The following is a 20,928-nucleotide window of genomic DNA, read 5'->3' on the forward strand; positions in this document are numbered from 1 at the left end:
AGTGCCATGTTGGCACTTTTTTCCATAACTGGAGTTGAAGTTGTTCTCTTATTTTGGAAAACCTTGTTTTTGATTGATTGATTGAAACTTTTATTAGTAGATTGCACAGTACAGTACATATTCCGTACAATTGACCACTAAATGATAACACCCAAATAAGTTTTTCAACTTGTTTAAGTCGGGGTCCACGTTAGTCAATTCATGGTAAAGTTACATTGCTTAATGCATCCAGCGAGGCATCACAACAAAATTAGGCATAATAATGTGTTAATTCCACGACTGTATATATCGGTATCGGTTGATATCGGAATCGGTAATTAAGAGTTGGACAATATCGGAATATCGGATATCGGCAAAAAAGCCATTATCGGACATCTCTAATTATAATGGCACTGTCTGTGAATGTAGCTTGTCATCACAACTCCCTACAGTAGATGGCATCATAACTTTGCTAACAGGGCAAGAAAAAAACTCAACCCTAATGGGCACAATGAGAAACCTTGGAGGGGGCCGCAGATGCCCCCCCGATAATTGTCATTGGTGCATAATGTTGTTGTGTCTACTGGCTAGGCTACCGCAGTGTTAGGAGGGCAGCTGTTGGCGTGTTAATGTCGGCAATAACATTTAAAAAGAGCATCAGACTGTGTGCTTCCGTCATTTTTGTGAGCTACAGTAAAAACCAAACAATTAGCAGCTTACCAGGAGGCAAAATGTTGTCCCGCTCCAAAATACGTGCCGAAGCGAGGTCGTTGACAATATACTGGAGACGTACATGTTTGAAGACAGAGCAAAAGGGGGCGCCCTCCTCCGTATTTAAGAAAGGCTCCTTCTCACTGAGGTCTGAAAGTAAAAAGAAAACCTGTCAGTAAAAAATCCCCAAAAAGGAGCTTATTTTGCCTAAAGATAAGCAAGTTACCGCTCCTACGCTTGCACAGCCAAGAATCTGCGTCCACCAGGAGCTGCTTTATGGGTCCGTCCCACGAGGGGTTGAGCTGCAGGAACATCCACTGGCAAAAAGGAGGGAGGGAAAATGAGGGAGGAGAAATAAGTCGTGTCTAAAAGCCTTGTTCACACTGCAGTTAAATTAAAAATGTTTTATGTCAATGCAAACAGTGCAATTCGGATTTTTCAAATCCCACCCAGGCCTCTTTCGTAATTGGATATAAATCAGCTTTGTATCCGATGCAACTGCAGTCTGAACGATCTGGTCGCCTTGATCCCACCAATACGTCATCAAAAATCGTCATAATTATTCGCCAAAATAGACGGTTGCATAATAGATAGTTGACAAATGCACAGAAAACAGAATGTTTCTAGAACTCACGTCAATGTTACACCACTCATGTCTCCACCACGTACAGGAGAGCGGGGCGCCAGCTTTACACACAAGCTCACGCACACAGGAAGCACGTACAGATAGCCGCCCTACTCACGACATGCCAGTGAGAAGTGCCGTAAAGTAACAAAAATTAGGAGGAAAAAAAATATGATTAGAAAGCCAAATGGAACAAAAATTACGAAGAAAAAAAAATGATTTCCAAGCCAAATGGGAAAAAAATTAGGAAGAAAATATATGATTACAAAGCCAAATGTAACGAAAACTAGGAGGAAGAAAATATGATTACAAAGCCAAATGTAACAAAAACTAGGACAAAAAAAATATGATTAAAAAGCCAAATGGGACAAAAATTAGGAGGAAAAAAATATGATTACAAAGCCAAATGTAACAAAAACTAGAAGGAACAAAATATGATTACAAAGCCAAATGTAACAAAAACTAAGAGGAAAAAAATATGATTACAGAGCCAAATGTCCCATTGTGGTAATAGTTTAGCTTCAAATCGGATGGGCAATATACGCCCATCAACACGGACCGATGAGAGACAAAGCCATGATCACGTGATGGCAATAAACAAAAAGACAACGTCCGACCTCGTTTTTCCAACTGGGGGAGAAAAAAAAACGCACTTTAAAATGTTCAATATTTATTTAAGTAAAATGTTTGCTCACAGAAATGAGTCCATTTCCTTTTTATTTTTGTTTATTTATTTAGGATAACAAAGTTATTTACTTTCCAATTACAGTACAATGGTAAACAATTATACAGTAAAAGTCTATATCTTTTTAAATTGTTACTTTCATTATTATTATATATTATGATTACATTACGTTATGATCACAGAATAGTTTTTATTGGTTATTTCTTCAATTTAGGAGCATGATATGAACAAAAGCTCTAAGTCTGTCTGCATAAAGCCAAATATTTGTTAAAGTCAATTATTGCATATTATTCTAATGTGTGGCACCTTGAGACAAGAATATGTTGATTGACAGTCACAGTTTTATGCATTTTTATGTGTAACATATAAAAATCGCAAATTGAATTGCAATTGGAGAGAAAAATCACATTTTTTTCCTAAAAAACATGCAGCGTGTGACGTCATGTTGACATGCGGGTCCCATTAGACATTTTTTTTGTAACGTGAACGAATACATAAGAAGACCGGATTTGACCAAAAAAATCTGAATTAGACATCCGCCCCTGCAGTGTGAACATAGCCAAAGAGTACCTTTTTTAACGCGGTGTAGACGTCCATCTCCACCTGCATGACAAACAGGTCCGACGACTGGATAAGTTGCTCCATCACTTCCGTCCTTAACGAACGCAAGTCAACAGTGAGTATGCATTACATTTAATCGACCAAAGTATAAGACAATAATTGTTTTGCTTTTAAGACGTCTTATATTCACGGTGTACAGATTTATACAGTAGTGACAAATGACCTTTTTCTTGTCTTAAAAAAGGGGGTTCTCTTATATCAGGTCAGTACTGTAATAAGGAGGGATGTGAATCTTTGGGCACCACACGATTCAATTCGATTCTTGGGGCATACTAAAACATTCTGACAGATTTTTGAGTGCCGTGTGTAATGCTCTTTATTTTCAATGGAATATTTAAAGTTTTGGTGTTGTTTACTGGCATCATATTGCAGTCTACACGTTTCTCTTTTTTGTGACTACCATCTACTGGTCACACTTATCATTACACCATGTACCAAATGAAATTGCTTCGAGGTCGGTAAGCACAACCAGAATTATTCCGTACATTAGATGCACCAGGTTATAAGGCGCACTGTCGATTATTGAGAAAATTAAAGGATTTTCCGTTAGTCCAAAAAATACGGTACATTTGTAGTCTACTTTATACCTTTTGTTTTCGCCCTCTTTTTGTGCCCTTGTATGCACAATCCTTTCCATCCTTTGTAACTGAGCTACTGTGTGGAACAATTTCCCTTGTGGATCATTAAAGTTTGTCTAAGTAACGAGTCAATTCAGAATCAATTCAAAATGATTCTCGATTCACAAGCAATACTCTTTTAATACCATTGGGTGCCAGTTCTATCATTGAATATATTCCTCCCTAAAATAATCAAACAGCTTTGATACATTTTTGTTTTACCGTATTTTTCGGAGTGTAAGTCGCACCGGCCGAAAATGCATAATAAAGAAGGAAAAAAACATATATAAGTCGCACTGGAGTATAAGTCGCATTTTTTTGGGAAATGTACGAGTACGTCGTACGTTTACGACCTTTTCTTTGAACTGTTTTGTAACCAAAAGGCGGTGGCGGTTTACGACCCCCGTCCCTTTAGAAACAGCTGCTGCCATGTAATCAGGGAAAGTCCAAAATAAAAGAGGTGGCGTACAATCTTTCGTCAAGAGTGTGGGACGACACTGTACAAGGGTACAGTGTCTACGCGTTTCTCTTCAATTGAGCTACCGTATTTTTCGGAGTATAAGTCGCCCCGGAGTATAAGTCGCACCGACCGAAAACACATAATAAAGAAGGGAAAAAACATAGAAGTCGCACTGGAGTATAAGTCGCATTTTTGGGGGAAATGTATTTGATAAAAGCCAACACCAAGAATAGACATTTGAAAGGCAATTTAAAATAAATAAAGAATAGTGAACAACAGGCTGAATAAGTGTACGTTATATGAGGCATAAATAACCAACTAGTATGTTAACGTAACATATTATGGTAAGAGTCATTCAAATAACTATAACATATAGAACATGCTATACGTTTACCAAACAATCTGTCACTCCTAATCGCTAAATCCCATGAAATCTTATAGGTCTAGTCTCTTACGTGAATGAGCTAAATAATATTGTTTGATATTTTACGCTAATGTGTTAATAATTTCACACATAAGTCGCTCCTGAGTATAAGTCGCACCCATACTTGCCAACCTTGAGACCTCCGATTTCGGGAGGTGGGGGGTGGGAGCGTGGTCGGGGGGCGTGTTTGGGGGCGTGGTTAAGAGGGGAGAAGTATATTTACAGCTAGAATTCACCAAGTCAAGTATTTCATATATATATATATATATATATATATATATATATATATATATATATTTTTGTTTTTTTATATATATATATATATATATATATATATATATATATATATATATATATATATATATATATATATATATATATATAAGAGAAATACTTGATTGAATTTCAGTGTTCATTTATTTCCACATATACACACATAACACTCATCTACTCATTGTTGAGTTAAGGGTTGAATTGTCCATCCTTGTTCTATTCTCTGTCACTATTTTTCTAACCATGCTGAACACCCTCTCTGATGATGCAATCTGCTTCGTCTCCTTGTTGTGTGCGCAGTTGTGCACTGCACTCTCTAAAAGCCATAGATGTTATTGTCACATATGCATGTACAGTAGATGGCAGTATTATCCTGTTTAAGAGTGTCACAACATTGCTGTTTACAGCAGACAAACTGCTTTACGGTAGACGAAAACGTGACTGAGGACGTTAATGAAACTGCCTAACAATAAACCCACATAAGAAACCAAGAACTCGCCCTCGATCATTCTACAGTTATAACGTGATTGGGCAGGCACACTGTTTATATTGTGGGAAAGCGAACCTGAAAACAGGCTGTCGACACGTCACACAGGTCCGCCTGAATTTCGGGAGATTTTCGGAAGAAAATTTGTCCCGGGAGGTTTTCGGGAGAGGCGCTGAATTTCGGGAGTCTCCCGGAAAATCCGGGAGGGTTGGCAAGTATGGTCGCACCCCCGGCCAAACTATGAAAAAAACTGTGACTTATAGTCCGAAAAATACGGTACTTACTTATCTGTACAGCAAATATGGCCATCTACATGAACAATATGATTTGTCTGGCTGGAAAGGATAGATTAAAAAAAAAAAAGTATATATTTTTTAATTGATTTTTTTTTTAAATCGATTAAGAATCATTACAAAAAAGAATCGCAAGTCATTCGAAAATAATTGTTTTTGGACACCCCTATTAATAAGTGGAAGATGAGCTCACATACCCAATTTCTTTCATCAAGTCCACATTTTGATGAGTCATGAGGTTGTTTAGAAGCCACTCAAGACATCTGCAACCACACATAATTTAGTCATAACAGATTGTAGTCTGTCAGTACCAAACAATAACAACTAACGTCTCCAACATAACAAAGGACTACTGAAACTCCCAAGTTAAGTATTGCAGAAGTGTTGTGCTTTCAAGTCATGACATGAGTTAAGACGCTGACTTTTTCATGACGGACTCCAGGCCGTAGATGCAAGAACAGGCGTAGAAGCCGCACACGGTCTTTGCGCTGATGTTTTCCTTCATGGACTCGCCACACTGCTGGATCAAACCATCCTGCCAACACCACAAAAACAGTAACACCTACTTCACTCCTTGCTGATTTTTTGTCTGCAGTACACAAACAGAATGTACTGACCAGCTGCAGCATACAGGCGGCTGCGAGTATACTGACGACACAGCTGGGCTTGATTAGAACGTCGTCCCTGTACAAGGATCCAAAAACCACCTGCAGAGCTAAACACATAATGGAAAGTTGAAGAAAAATTGAGTGATGGTCATGTATATTATCTTTATTACTACTAGGTCTAAGACTATTGCGGAAAACTATCATGATATAAGTGTTTTCTATTGGTCGATATCGATAATGATTTGTTTATGACTTGTCAAAAATAAGGGCAAGTAGAACAATATATTAAATGTAAACATTTGTATTTCAAATGTAATCTTCCTCTGATAATAATTTCCTTAGCTATCAAGACAGAAAGAGGGCAGCACGGTGGAAGAAGGGTTAGTGCGTCTGCCTCACAATACGAAGGTCCTGAGTAGTCGTGAGTTCAATCCCGGCCTCGGGATCTTTCTGTGTGGAGTTTGCATGTTCTCCCCGTGACTGCGTGGGTTCCCTCCGGGTACTCCGGCTTCGTCCCACCTCCAAAGACATGCACCTGGGGATAGGTTGATTGGCAACACTAAATTGGCCCTAGTGTGTGAATGTGAGTGTGAATGTTGTCTGTCTATCTGTGTTGGCCCTGCGATGAGGTGGCGACTTGTCCAGGGTGTACCCCGCCTTCCGCCCGATTGTAGCTGAGATAGGCTCCAGCGCCCCCCGCGACCCCGAAGGGAATAAGCGGTAGAAAATGGATGGATGGATGGATCAAGACAGAAAGGAAAGAAAATGTCAGCACAACAATGGAAAATTGTTAAATTACATTGACTACTTAATAATAACCTCCTTAAATGAAAGTGGAACAATAAGGAAATGTAGGGAACAAGGAAAGCTTAATAAAGTGTAACAAAATAGTGCAAAGTGTGAGAATGTAAACAGAGGAGAACTATTTTAGTGCCAGGAAAATGTGGCTGTATAAAATATATGTTATCATTATTTATGTATATTAATTTATGTTATGCAGTAATTATCATTTAATTATTGGAATAAATTACTATTATTTTAAAATAGCACATTTGTTATATTTTGTGTTTTATTTTTATTTCAACAGTCCTAAACCTTAGTTCCTACATGTTTTTTCCATCAATCCATTTTCTACCGTATACCCGAATAAGGAATCCCAAAATCCCAAAAAGTGCCATACTGTCTAGTGTTGCTTTTTGGACCAGTTGTTCCTCCCAGGGAATTCAAGTCACAATTCGCTCCCAAGCTCTTTACGACACTTAAAGCTGAGTTGAAAAACCACCAGAGACAGAATAGGTATTTTGTTGTATATTCTCAAAGCTTTGCCAATATACATTGATTGAGACCAGTCTAACCCTAGAACATTCTATTGCGCCTCCCCAAAATGGTCTGTCTTCCCGATCCCATCACCCTCTCTCTCGTCCCATCTCTGTAGACAAAACAAATGCTAGCCATAATACATTCCAAAGAACTCAAGGTTTACACACACAGTTTACTTGCTGACAGAGCATCAAGAGAAGAAATGGAAAACACGAGCTGTTTTCAAATATGACAAAGAAATGGAAGAAGTACAACTTAAATTCGGATATATGTAAATATCCTCCTCCGACACTAGGTAGGGGTGTAACGGTACGTGCATTTGTATTGAACTGTTTGAACCACACGGACATATTAAGTAGCACACCGCACGTTGTGTAAACAATGCACACCGAGGCACAACACACGGCATGCTAGCAACGACCGGTCTACGACAACATATAAAAGCCAGAGCCGGAAGACCCTCTTGCCTCGTTAAGATCTCCCGTTTGGGAAGACTTTGGCTGCGCGGTGCGATACAACAATGGGGGACGGAGGTTTGCCAACATTGTTCAGCAGCGGTAAGGCATGCTTCTGCCAACACGTCAAACATGCTAACCCATTTGAAGCGTCACCACCCCCAAGTGAACATCGCTTCAACAAAGATAAAGACGAGCAAACAGCTCCCACCGCATTCAAGCAGCCTCTCCTCGGCGAGTCAGGCAGGGCTAAAGCAATAACGAATGTTTTTATAGCAGCAGATTTAAAGACCATATTGTTTTAAAAACTAGATTTTGACCCACTTCTATGGTGGAAGAACAATGAGCCCATATATCCTTTTACTGCCAAGTTAGCCAGGCTGGGGGGGGGAGAGAAAAGGTATTCTGAGGCTGAGTTGACTTGAAACTGTTTAATGTTGCACTTTTTATATGTAGAAGAAAAGTTTTGTCATTTTATTTAATCTGAGCAACAACTTGAGGCAGTTTAATGTTGATTAACGTGGACCCCGACTTAAACAAGTTGAAAAACTTATTGGGGTGTTACCATATAGTGGTCAATTGTACGGAATATGTACAGTGCAATGTACTAATAAAAGTCTCAATCAATAAATCAAAAAAAGCACTTTATATGTAGAAAAGTTTTGTTAAAAAACCATTCTGAGCCTTATCTTATTTATTTTTTATTTTATATATGTTGACCACATCAACCCTGGCAATGGACCCTGTGTGTATATGTATGTTATGCCATTGTTTACAAATTTGGTAAATAAATAACCAAAAAATGTATATTTTGTTGTTTTCTTACTGTACCGAAAATTAACCGAACCGCGACCTCTAAACCAAGGTATGTACCGAACCTAAATTTTTGTGTACTGTTACACCCCTATGTCTAGGTAACCTTTCCTGTTTTATCTAAAATGTATTCGCTCTTTGCAGCACTCAAAAACAAAACAGCAAGATGGCACAACTAAACTTGATACTGTTACCTATTTAGCCGTCAGCGTGTCCCTCCATTGCCCAGTGACCACTTCCTGTTTTGCTAGGTTACCAGAGCGCAACTGCTTTTGTTCATGCAAATAACCTTGCTTCGTAATTTTCAGTTTCTACCTACATAACTACATACAAACATAGAATGTTTTATTGAACACATTTGTTATTGATACCGATTAAGTCAGGGCTCGAATCTAAACACGGCAACTGTGGCAAAAGCCGCGATTTCCCTCGTCATTTGCCGTAATGCCCTAAAAATGTTTCCAACATACGCGGCCGTGACATGCCGTGACAGCTATTGACTTTTTACTTGTTCATGGACGAGGGATGTAACAATAAACGGTATAATGATAATTTGCGATAAAATTTCCGGCGGTTAGTAATACGTCTCATTTTTTTAAATTCCGAAACCCCGTAACTTTTGCATTTTAGGCAACACGAAGTCAGGCGCATGCGCACTAGCGTCGTTTGGCTTGATAATCATGGCGAAGCAATGATACAGACTTTGCTTGGGAGATTTCCCCTGGGAGTAAATGGAGTCAAGCGCTTGGTTTAACGTAATTTTCCCTCGCTTCACGCCGTGCGGTTAAGAGCGCATACCTGCCAACTTTTGAAATCAGAAAAACCTAGTAGCCAGGGTCCAGGGGCCGCAGGCCCCGGTAGGTCCAGGACAAAGTCCTGGTGGGGGGTTCCTTCGCCCCCCGACGCAAAATGATTATTAGCATTCAGACAGGTTAAAATGTTGCTAAAACCATCACTTTTCTATCAGTCACAGTGACTTTTCAAAACAAAAATATTACAGCAAAAATCATATGGGTTGATTGACATGTTTATTCTGTAAGCTAACTTCAATAGTTTGAAATTATTTTGACAGTTAATGCCAGTTATCCTGTCAACCTTTCACAAGACTTCAATTTGTTAATTGAAAGTATAAACACTTTTTACAGTAAACAAATAAAAAACAGTACTAAACAATTCCATTAAAAAAAAAAATGGTGTTATTATTAACTTTCTGTCCAAGCTTGTATAATAAAGTTAAAGTTAAAGTTAAAGTACCAATGATTGTCACACACACACTAGGTGTGGCGAAATTATTCTCTGCATTTGACCCATCACCCTTGATCACCCCCTGGGAGGTGAGGGGAGCAGTGGGCAGCAGCAGTGGCCGCGCACGGGAATCATTTTTGGTGATTTAACCCCCAATTCCAACCCTTGATACTGAGTGCCAAGCAGGGAGGCAATGGGTCCCATTTTTATAGTCTTTGGTATGACTCGGCCGGGATTTGAACTCACAACCTACCGATCTCAGGGCGGACACTCTAACCACTAGGCCACTGAGTAGGTAATCTACTGCCTTGTTCAATTGTAAAAAATATTCTGTGCCTAAAATTCACATTTCTATCACAATTATCATACTGTAAACATGGTAAGCTAACTTCATTAAAATTAATAGTCCTGTCAATAGCATGGAATTACAATTCAAATGTAGTTTTTTTGTAAGCCTTTCAAAAGAATTCAAAATATGAAAAATTAATGAAAATTAATTTAAGCCATCAGACACTTGAAAATTTTTTTTTTTTTTAATTAATGAAAAACCGTATTTTTTATCACTGCAACCGTAACTCGGAATAGGTTGATGAAAACCGTACTAATTACGGGAAAACCGGAGTAGTTGGCAGGTATGAGAGCGCACTGCTGTGTTTAGATGGAGACAGGTGTGGACAATATTGGAGACAGACGCACTTGTCCCCACACTAAAAGTATATGACGAAGGACACTAAACTATTTGATGTTACTTTTATTTTGTCCATCAGCTGCTGTGACAGAGTTAATGAGGTGAGGAAACATGCAGCAGGCGTTGTGTCGTGAAAGTTGTCATAACTTTTATGAAGTTTTTAGTTTGTTTACTGGGATATTCACTCCTTTATGTAACTGCAAACAGTATCAGTGTTCAAATAACATCAATACTAGCTCAAATGTTTTGTCATCTTGTCGAATTGAATGAATACTGTGAAGATTGTGTATTCGATGTGAGAGGTTTTACCCATCTTTATTTTTGTTGGCCAAACTGATTTACTGAACCGAGAGAAGAACAAAGCTTGTTTATTAGACTTCATCTTCATTAGCCAAACTGCTTTGTATTTAATTTTGATATCAAAAAGTAAACACAAGTTTTTTTTTTACATTACTTGTGTTTTTTTCATGTCACAAAGGTATTACTTAAAAAAACATTAATGTGACATCGCATTTTGTTAATGTTTTATCGTGTATAGTTAATTCCTATATGACATATTTCTGCTCAAACTCTTAATGGATCTGTCCCGATAGAGCATCTACATACGGTAACTTAAACAAATATATAATTAAAAAATATATACTTTCTTCTATCCAAATGTAAAAATAGAAATAAAGGCATCATGAAATGACAAAAAGCTGACAAGTTTATATTAGTAATGAATACAAAAAAACAGTTTTATATATATATATATATATATATATATATATATATATATATATATATATATATATAAGCCCTCCTTTAAGGCAACACTAGCCTTGACCTTAAAAAGTTAAAATTCGTGGGCTGTCAAGTGTCTATCAGGGACGGCGTGGCGCAGTGGAAGAGTGGCCGTGCGCGACCCGAGGGTCCCTGGTTCAATCCCCACCTACTACCAACCTCGTCATGTCCGTTGTGTCCTGAGCAAGACACTTCACCCTTGCTCCTGATGGGTGCTGGTAGCGCCTTGCATGGCAGCTCCCTCCATCAGTGTGTGAATGTGTGTGTGAATGGGTAAATGTGGAAGTAGTGTCAAAGCGCTTTGAGTACCTTGAAGGTAGAAAAGCGCTATACAAGTACAACCCATTTATCATTTATATATACTGATATCATTTTATCGGCCCAGCCCTATATGGTATAGTAAATAAATATCACCTTCTACATCAATGTTCTGGTCGGGGATCTCCAAGTTGATTTCCATCATGTTCGACTCCTTCCAAGAGCCGCTGAACATGCTGGAGAAATATCCTGACTAGCGGTCGCCAAAACAAGAAAACAATTGTATGAAAGATGAGGATGACATTAAGGGGGTGTGACGGTTTTGTCTCGCTTGGTTTTACCTGGCACAGGTACAACTTGTGAAGGTTCCACTCCTGTCCCAGCGCGCAGATGCGAATGTCACTGTTTTCTCCATTCAGGAACAACGTCTGATAAATGTAATTGGAAGTGCTTTTCAATTTTTTCCTGTTTAAGACAGATAAAGACGAAGAAAATGTGTGAGAAGATGTAACGAAAGCTTCGGGAAAACCCAAAACAATCATGGGAGGTCTGCTGTTTGACTCGCCTGCGCGGTGTGTCCAGTATGGCGTCCTCCTCCTCTTTCTCGCTCTCGCAGTCACACTGTGTGTTCCGTTTCCTCTTCTTACATTCGCAGCTGTGTTTGTGGCGGCTTTCCGTCGTTTCCTCCCGTCCCTGAGAGGTGGACTGGAACCTGCTCCCCAGATTCCCCATCTTCGTCTGCACGAAAAGAACAGAAACGATATCAACACACTAGCTAGTCAATGTTTTAAAGCATTTTCAAGATGAATACTTAAAGTTGTTATAGTACTAAGCCATCCATCCATCCATTTTCTACCGCTTGTCCCTATCAGGGTCACGGAGGTGCTGGAGCCTATCTCAGCATCTATAACTAAAACAGAACCTTGTAGCAGCAGTGGAAACAAAGGACTGAAAACACACGTTTTACCATATACCGTATTTTTCTGACTATAAGACGCACTTAAAATAATTTCCCCCCCTCAAAACTCACCCAAAAAATTAACCACTTGCGGCAACACATTTTAAACCATTTGTGGGAATTATGAATACATACCTGCCAACTACTCCGGTTTTCCCGTAATTAGTACGGTTTTCATCAACCTATTCCGGGTTACGGTTGCAGTGATAAAAAATACGGTTTTTCATTAATTACATTTTTTTTTTTTTTTTAAAGTTTTATTCACGAAATCGCGTAACAACAATGACAATCGACACTGCTTCCCGTAACTTCCTATCGAGCCATTCCGAATGCCATGCGCGAGGCTATTTATAGCACCGCTGCCAAGCACGAGGCACCTGTTGCCATTGTTTCCAAACGAGCGAACGATCATGGAATCAGCCGGAGAAAAATCGCAAACGAGTCTTAAACCGAAAAGAAAACTGCAGTCATTCCGTGAAGAATATTCAAAAGCCTATCCGGGAATAATTATCCGTTCCAAAAAGGGTGAAAACTACGCGAATTGCACCTTGTGCAGACAAGATTTTTCGATCGGACACGGAGGAATTAGCGATGTAAAAGACCACGTTGGGACAAAAAAACACAAGTCTAATGCCGTTGCTAAATTTGGATTTTAGCCACAAAAAGGTTATGACACCAATGTTATCTATTGGAATTGTTTAGTACTGTTATACTGTTAAAAGTGTTTATACTATTTATGCTTTCAAGTCCAAGTTGAAGAAATCTTGTTAAATGTTGACAGCATAACTACCAAAATACAGAAGTATGTCCTTAATATTTTTGCAGTGCTATTTCTGTTGAAAAGTTAAAATGATTACATTAGAGATGTGATGTGCCACTTTTCAAGTGTCTGATGGCTTAAATTAATTTTTATTAATTTTTCATATTTTGAATTCTTTTGAAAGGCTTACAAAAAAACTACATTTGAATTGTAATTCCATGCTATTGACAGGACTATTAATTTTAATTAAGTTAGCTTACCATGTTTACAGTATGATAATTGTGATAGAAATGTGAATTTTAGGCACAGAATATTTTTTACAATTGAACAAGGCAGTAGATTATACAAGCTTGGACAGAAAGTTAATGACACCAATTTTTTTTAAATGGAATTGTTTAGTACTGTTTTACCATTTGTTTACTGTAAAAAGTGTTTATACTGTTTATACTTTCAATTAACAAATTGAAGTCTTGTGAAAGGTTGACAGGATAACTGGCATTAACTGTCAAAATAATTTCAAACTATTGAAGTTAGCTTACCGGTACATAATAAACATGTCAATCAACCCATATGATTTTTGCTGTAATATTTTTGTTTTGAAAAGTCACTGTGACTGATAGAAAAGTGATGGTTTTAGCAACATTTTAACCTGTCTGAATGCAATCAATCATTTTGCGTGTTGGACCCTGGCTACTAGGTTTTTCTGATTTCAAAAGTTGGCAGGTATGTGAATAACTCTCCATCTAAACGGTAAAATATAAACATTCCATTAGTCGGCATTAGAGCAGACTTTGTACAGTGAGTGTTTGTTTTATTATGTTCTTGTTCAGCACTTAGCAATACTGCTACATCATGCTATAGTGTCTCATTAAAGCGGGATCTGCTTAGCAAACAGCTTCTCAAACTTGTTGCTCATCCTCCTTATATTCAGACTGTAAAATATATGGTTCTGGAACATAATTTGTCCCAAAACAGTCTTTTTGTCTCTCACAAGTATTCCGTGAGTAGTAGGTTTGTTGTTATTGAATGGGAAAAAGGAACGTTGCGTTATGTCTATGAAAATAGACCCCCCTTTTAGACCAGTTGATCTGCCGTCTCTTTTCTGCTCTGACCCCCTCTCCTGCGTGGAGAGGTTATTTATTAGGTGACCACAGATGTGGCGCTAGCTGTTCAAAGTCGGGACCCGGGGTGGACCACTCATCTGTGCGTCAGTTGGGGACGTCTCTGCGCTGCTGACTTGTCTCCACTCAAGATGATCTCCTGCTGGTCCGACTATGGACTGGACTCTCACTATTATGTTAGATCCACTATGGACTGGACTCTCACACTATTATGTTAGATCCACTATGGACTGGACTCTCACACTATTATGTTAGATCCACTATGGACTGGACTCTCACTATTATGTTAGATCCACTATGGACTGGACTCTCACTATTATGTTAGATCCACTATGGACTGGACTCTCACACTATTATGTTAGATCCACTATGGACTGGACTCTCACACTATTATGTTAGATCCACTATGGACTGGACTCTCACTATTATGTTAGATCCACTATGGACTGGACTCTCACTATTATGTTAGATCCACTATGGACTGGACTCTCACTATTATGTTAGATCCACTATGGACTGGACTCTCACACTATTATGTTAGATCCACTATGGACTGGACTCTCACTATTATGTTAGATCCACTATGGACTGGACTCTCACTATTATGTTAGATCCACTATGGACTGGACTCTCACTATTATGTTAGATCCACTATGGACTGGACTCTCACACTATTATGTTAGATCCACTATGGACTGGACTCTCACTATTATGTTAGATCCACTATGGACTGGACTCTCACACTATTATGTTAGATCCACTATGGACTGGACTCTCACTATTATGTTAGATCCACTATGGACTGGACTCTCACACTATTATGTTAGATCCACTATGGACTGGACTCTCACACTATTATGTTAGATCCACTATGGACTGGACTCTCACTATTATGTTAGATCCACTATGGACTGGACTCTCACTATTATGTTAGATCCACTATGGACTGGACTCTCACTATTATGTTAGATCCACTATGAACTGGACTCTCACACTATTATGTTAGATCCACTATGGACTGGACTCTCACACTATTATGTTAGATCCACTATGGACTGGACTCTCACTATTATGTTAGATCCACTATGGACTGGACTCTCACTATTATGTTAGATCCACTATGGACTGGACTCTCACACTATTATGTTAGATCCACTATGGACTGGACTCTCACACTATTATGTTAGATCCACTATGGACTGGACTCTCACTATTATGTTAGATCCACTATGGACTGGACTCTCACACTATTATGTTAGATCCACTATGGACTGGACTCTCACTATTATGTTAGATCCACTATGGACTGGACTCTCACACTATTATGTTAGATCCACTATGGACTGGACTCTCACACTATTATGTTAGATCCACTATGGACTGGACTCTCACTATTATGTTAGATCCACTATGGACTGGACTCTCACTATTATGTTAGATCCACTATGGACTGGACTCTCACACTATTATGTTAGATCCACTATGGACTGGACTCTCACACTATTAACTAGATCCACTCGACGTCCATTGCACCGGTCGCCTGGGGAGCGGGGGGTCCCCACATCTGCGGTCCCCTCCAAGGTTTCTCATTGTATCCCATTGGGTTGAGTTTTTCCTTGCTCTGATGTGGGATCTTTGAGACACTTGTGATTAAGGGCTATGTAAATGGTAAATGGGTTATACTTGTATAGCGCTTTTCTACCTTCAAGGTACATTTAAGTCCCATCTTAAAACTCATTTGTATACTCTAGCCTTTAAATAGACCCCCCTTTTAGACCAGTTGATCTGCCGTTTCTTTTCTTTTCTGCTCTGCCCCCCTCTCCCTTGTGGAGGGGGGGCCTTGGATGAAGTGCTGGCTGTCCAGAGTCGGGACTCGGGGTGGACCGCTCGCCTGTGCATCGGTTGGGGACATCTCTGCACTGCTGACCCGTCTCCGCTCGGGATGGTCTCCTGCTGCCCCCACTATGGACTGGACTCTCACTATTATGTTAGATCCACTATGGACTGGACTCTCACAATTATGTTAGATCCACTATGGACTGGACTCTCACACTATTATGTTAGATCCACTATGGACTGGACTCTCACACTATTATGTTAGATCCACTATGGACTGGACTCTCACTATTATGTTAGATCCACTATGGACTGGACTCTCACTATTATATTAGATCCACTATGGACTGGACTCTCACACTATTATGTTAGATCCACTATGCACTGGACTCTCACACTATTATGTTAGATCCACAATAACTGGACTCTCACTATTATGTTAGATCCACTATGGACTGGACTCTCACTATTATGTTAGATCCACTATGGACTGGACTCTCACTATTATGTTGGATCCACTATGGACTGGACTTTCACAATATTATGCTAGATCCACTATGGACTGGACTCTCACACTATTATGTTAGATCCACTATGGACTGGACTCTCACACTATTATGTTAGATCCACTATGGACTGGACTCTCACTATTATGTTAGATCCACTATGGACTTGACTCTCACTATTATGTTAGATCCACTATGGACTGGACTCTCACACTATTATGTTAGATCCACAATAACTGGACTCTCACTATTATGTTAGATCCACTATGGACTGGACTCTCACACTATTATGTTAGATCCACTATGGACTGGACTCTCACACTATTATGTTAGATCCACAATAACTGGACTCTCACTATTATGTTAGATCCACTATGGACTGGACTCTCACTATTATGTTAGATCCACTATGGACTGGACTCTCACTATTATGTTGGATCCACTATGGACTGGACTTTCACAATATATGCCACAACAGAAGAAAAAAAAAAAAAAGAGATGGACACTTTTACGGAGCGGAGAAGGCCCCCGACGCCTCGCCGGGGTCCGGGACCGAGGCCCCTTCCCCCGAGAGGGCCCCACCGGGAGCCGTAGCTGAGGTGATCCGCGAGAAGGGCCCGACGCACGTCCAGGGTCACCACCGCGCCCACCGCACCGACACCCCGCCTCGTCCGCCTTCGCTGCGGCCGGCGTCACGCGCAGCAGGTAAGCAGCTTACCTGCCCGCCACCCCTGTTGCCGGGGGCGCGTAACAGGGGTCACTCCGCGCGCTCACGAAAGGGGTGGGGCTCACCCTGGTTGATATAGACAGCAGGACGGTGGCCATGGACGTCGGAACCCGCTAAGGAGTGTGTAACAACCCACCTGCCGAATCAACTAGCCCTGAAAATGGATGGCGCTGGAGCGTTGGGCCCATACCCGGCCGTCGCCGGCAGCGAGACGCGCTTGGAGGTGCGCTCAGCGCGGCTCCCATATGATTGCGCACTGGTGTGCGTCTGGGTCGTGACAGCGTGGCACGCGAATGTCTGTGCTGCATTGGATCAGTCTCCTTTCTTTAACAGGCAAAAGCTTTATAACCTCACTAATGCCTTGCATCGTCTATATTAGATATATAACAACGGGCGGGTGCGGGCGGATGGCGGGCGGGTGCGGTTCTGATCAAATGTTACATCGGGTGGATGGCGGATGGTTGACGACTTTCTGATGCGATTGCGGATGAAATAATTGCCTATCCGCGCATCTCTAGTGTGTATATAAAACGATGATGGATGTTTTTTTAAGAGTGCAAGATAGGCGAATTAGACAATGACTCCATTGTTAGCTGACTTATACTAAAGTTTATTTAGGATTTAGAATGCATAGAACAAGAAAAACGTGTTCTTGTCCATAGGCAAAATAAAAAAAAGGGGGACTTTAATAAGTGAATAGTGACCAAACTAATGTTCAGTAGGACATAACATAACGATTGTTTGGGTTAATAGTGTGGCATGTCATATGTACACAACATACATGACGACCATCATGTAAACTCTCCTTTACAGTAACTGCACACCAATATAACATCCAGTAGGTGTTATTGAACATAAGGTAAAAAGCAACTTACCTTGTGACGAGCAGGGAGGAGGTCGGCTTGTTGACTTTTAGCAGCAAACAACGTCTGTTTATCTCGCTAGCCAGCTGGAGATGCTAGTTAGCGAGCTATCTGAGGTAACAAGTTATTTCACGTACAAATCAAAACAAAGTCTCGAAAGGACACCAAGCACTGGCAGCCACACGCTGCGTCTTCGCAGAAGCCGATAATGCAGTTACATGTTGTTCACACAGAAGAAAAAAAAGGCCAATTCAAAATGTAGATGCTCAAAGTGGAAAACCTGACTAACATTTGCTTTTGTGTTATTTTTTTCTTCTTCTTCGCTCTCTATTTGGCCGCGTCACAGAAGAGAGTGAGGCTCAAGGGCGCCACTACTGTCAGATAATTGAATTACTACTTTTATCTGGTGAGCAACCATAGACATCTTGTAAGTAGACGCAGCATTGGCTGCTGTGACGCGAGAAATTCGGCCGCCATCTTGAAGTGGTGATGAGGAGCCGGCGAGCAGCCTAAACTGACATTGATTGAGACTTTTATTCAAATCAAATCAAATCAACTTTATTTATAGAGCACATTTAAAATTTACCACAGGGGTAGCCAAAGTGCTGTACAATGAGCAGGTTAAAAGATAAAACGAGTACCGAGCAAACACAACACAACACAAACAGAACACGATAAAAAATAAATAATTAAAATAGAATTAATAAAAACATAAAAACAGGATCACAGCAGGTGTATTATGGGGCGCCATTGCAGGATGGATATCACTCAGTGTTAAAAGCCATGGAATAAAAGTATGTTTTTAAGAGAGATTTAAAAACAGGAAGAGAGGAGGCTTGTCTAACACTCAGGGGTAGGTCGGTATTAGTAGATTGCACAGTACAGTACATATTCCGTACAATTGACCACTAAATGGTAACACCCGAATACGTTTTTTTCAACTTGTTTAAATCGGGGTCAACTTAAATTGATTCATGATACAGATATATACTATCAGATATATACAGAGGTGGGTAGTAACGCGCTACATTTACTCTGTTACATCTACTTGAGTAACTTTTGGGATAAATTGTACTTCTAAGAGTGGTTTTAATGCAACATACTTTTACTTTTACTTAAGTATATTTATAGAGAAGGAACGCTACTTTTACTCCGCTACTTTTACTCCGCTACTTTTACTCCGCTACTTTTACTCCGCTACTTTTATCTACATTCAGCTCGCTACTCGCTACTAATTTTTATCGATCTGTTAATGCACGCTTTGTTTGTTTTGGTCTGTCAGACAGACCTTCAAAGTGCCTGCCTTACTGGTGACGTTTCACTTCGTTCCACCAATCAGATGCAGTCACTGGTGACGTTGGACCAATCAAACAGAGCCAGGTGGTCACATGACCTGACTTAAACAAGTTGAAAAACTTATTGGAGTGTTACCATTTAGTGGTCAATTGTACGGAATATGTACTGTACTGTGCAATCTACTAATAAAAGTTCCAATCAATCAATCAAAAGTGTGAAGGAAAAAAGATACTTTTTTATTTCAACCGTACATCCCGTCAAAAGCCTAAAGACTGACTGCACAGTTCCTGTCTTCACAATAAAAGTGCCGCTCCATCGCGCCTGCGCTTTCAAAACAAGAGTCTCCGAAAGCCAGCGCAAACAAGCTTGTAAAGTGTATAAAAACGAATATGGAAGCTGTACAAATAAGATGCCAAAAACCCACCACTTTCATGTGGTATTAGACAGAAAGGAGGAACTTTTCTTCTCCTCCATTTGAAAACGTGGACGTTATCATCACTACTGTCTGATTACAATCAACGCAAGTCATCAGAATCAGGTAATACACCAATTTATATTCTAGTCTTCATGAAAGAAAGGAATCTATATGTTAAACATGCATGTATATTCATTAAAACATCTTTAACATGTAAACAAAAACAGCAAAATAAATACATATAAATTATATACTGTATATATAAATGTATATGTATGTATATATATATATATATATATATATATATATATATATATATATATATATATATATATATATATATATATATATATATATATATATATATATATATATATATATGTGTGTGTGTGTGTGTATGTTACTCATCAGTTACTCAGTACTTGAGTAGTTTTTTCACAACATACTTTTTACTTTTACTCAAGTAAATATTTGGGTGACTACTCCTTACTTTTACTTGAGTAATAAATCTCTAAAGTAACAGTACTCTTACTTGAGTACAATTTCTGGCTACTCTACCCACCTCTGGATATATACCAGTGACGTGCGGTCACTGGAGGCAGGTGAGGCGGGGCCTCACCTGCCATCATGGAAAGAAAAAAAATGTAAAAAGAAAAAAAATTAATTAAATTGTTATATGTATCCAGTGATTATACTATAAAGTTATTTTCCATTTAACTTCACCAGTTTTAGATTAATTTTATTCAAAATCGCTGAATTTTCACATTTGCCGTTCAAATACTGAGAAGAGACGGTGCGGTGATCAGCAGCCAGTTGAGGCACGTTACTCAATTGTGCCTCACCATGGATTGCGGACTCGGCTAACTGCTGGCCTGCTGTGCAGTGAGACCGTATTGCTATATGAACTATATTATACATTTCCATAGTTTAGTTAGCTGAGGTATATAATGTACAGTGTATTTTGTCAACAACTGTATGTGTGTAACGTATTTCTTGTGCTGAGCGATCATAAAACTGCTGCGAAGACGCACTGTGAGAGGCTCGCGTAATCCCGCCTCCTGGTGCCGGTTATTGCACCTCCGCCGCAGACTGCACCCCCCG

At 39.6% G+C, this 20,928-nt stretch overlaps 1 protein-coding gene across 1 annotated transcript in view; it reads right to left on the minus strand.

The window, feature by feature from the left end:
• Positions 1 to 18,595, minus strand: part of gmcl1 (germ cell-less, spermatogenesis associated) — a 25,848-nt gene extending 7,253 nt beyond the window's left edge. The window contains exons 1-10 of the mRNA XM_061927031.2: positions 18,129 to 18,595; positions 11,911 to 12,083; positions 11,687 to 11,810; positions 11,502 to 11,598; positions 5,793 to 5,890; positions 5,598 to 5,710; positions 5,373 to 5,438; positions 2,571 to 2,655; positions 917 to 1,007; positions 700 to 840 (exon numbers count right to left, since the gene is read on the minus strand). Of these exons, the coding sequence (XP_061783015.1) occupies positions 700 to 840; positions 917 to 1,007; positions 2,571 to 2,655; positions 5,373 to 5,438; positions 5,598 to 5,710; positions 5,793 to 5,890; positions 11,502 to 11,598; positions 11,687 to 11,810; positions 11,911 to 12,077 (982 nt within the window). The 5' untranslated portion in view covers positions 12,078 to 12,083; positions 18,129 to 18,595. The remainder of the gene's footprint in view (positions 1 to 699; positions 841 to 916; positions 1,008 to 2,570; positions 2,656 to 5,372; positions 5,439 to 5,597; positions 5,711 to 5,792; positions 5,891 to 11,501; positions 11,599 to 11,686; positions 11,811 to 11,910; positions 12,084 to 18,128) is intronic.
• Between the last annotated feature and the right edge of the window lie 2,333 nt (positions 18,596 to 20,928).

This window comes from Nerophis lumbriciformis, linkage group LG32, assembly GCF_033978685.3.
Source record: "Nerophis lumbriciformis linkage group LG32, RoL_Nlum_v2.1, whole genome shotgun sequence".
In the NCBI taxonomy this organism is placed as follows: domain Eukaryota; kingdom Metazoa; phylum Chordata; class Actinopteri; order Syngnathiformes; family Syngnathidae; genus Nerophis; species Nerophis lumbriciformis.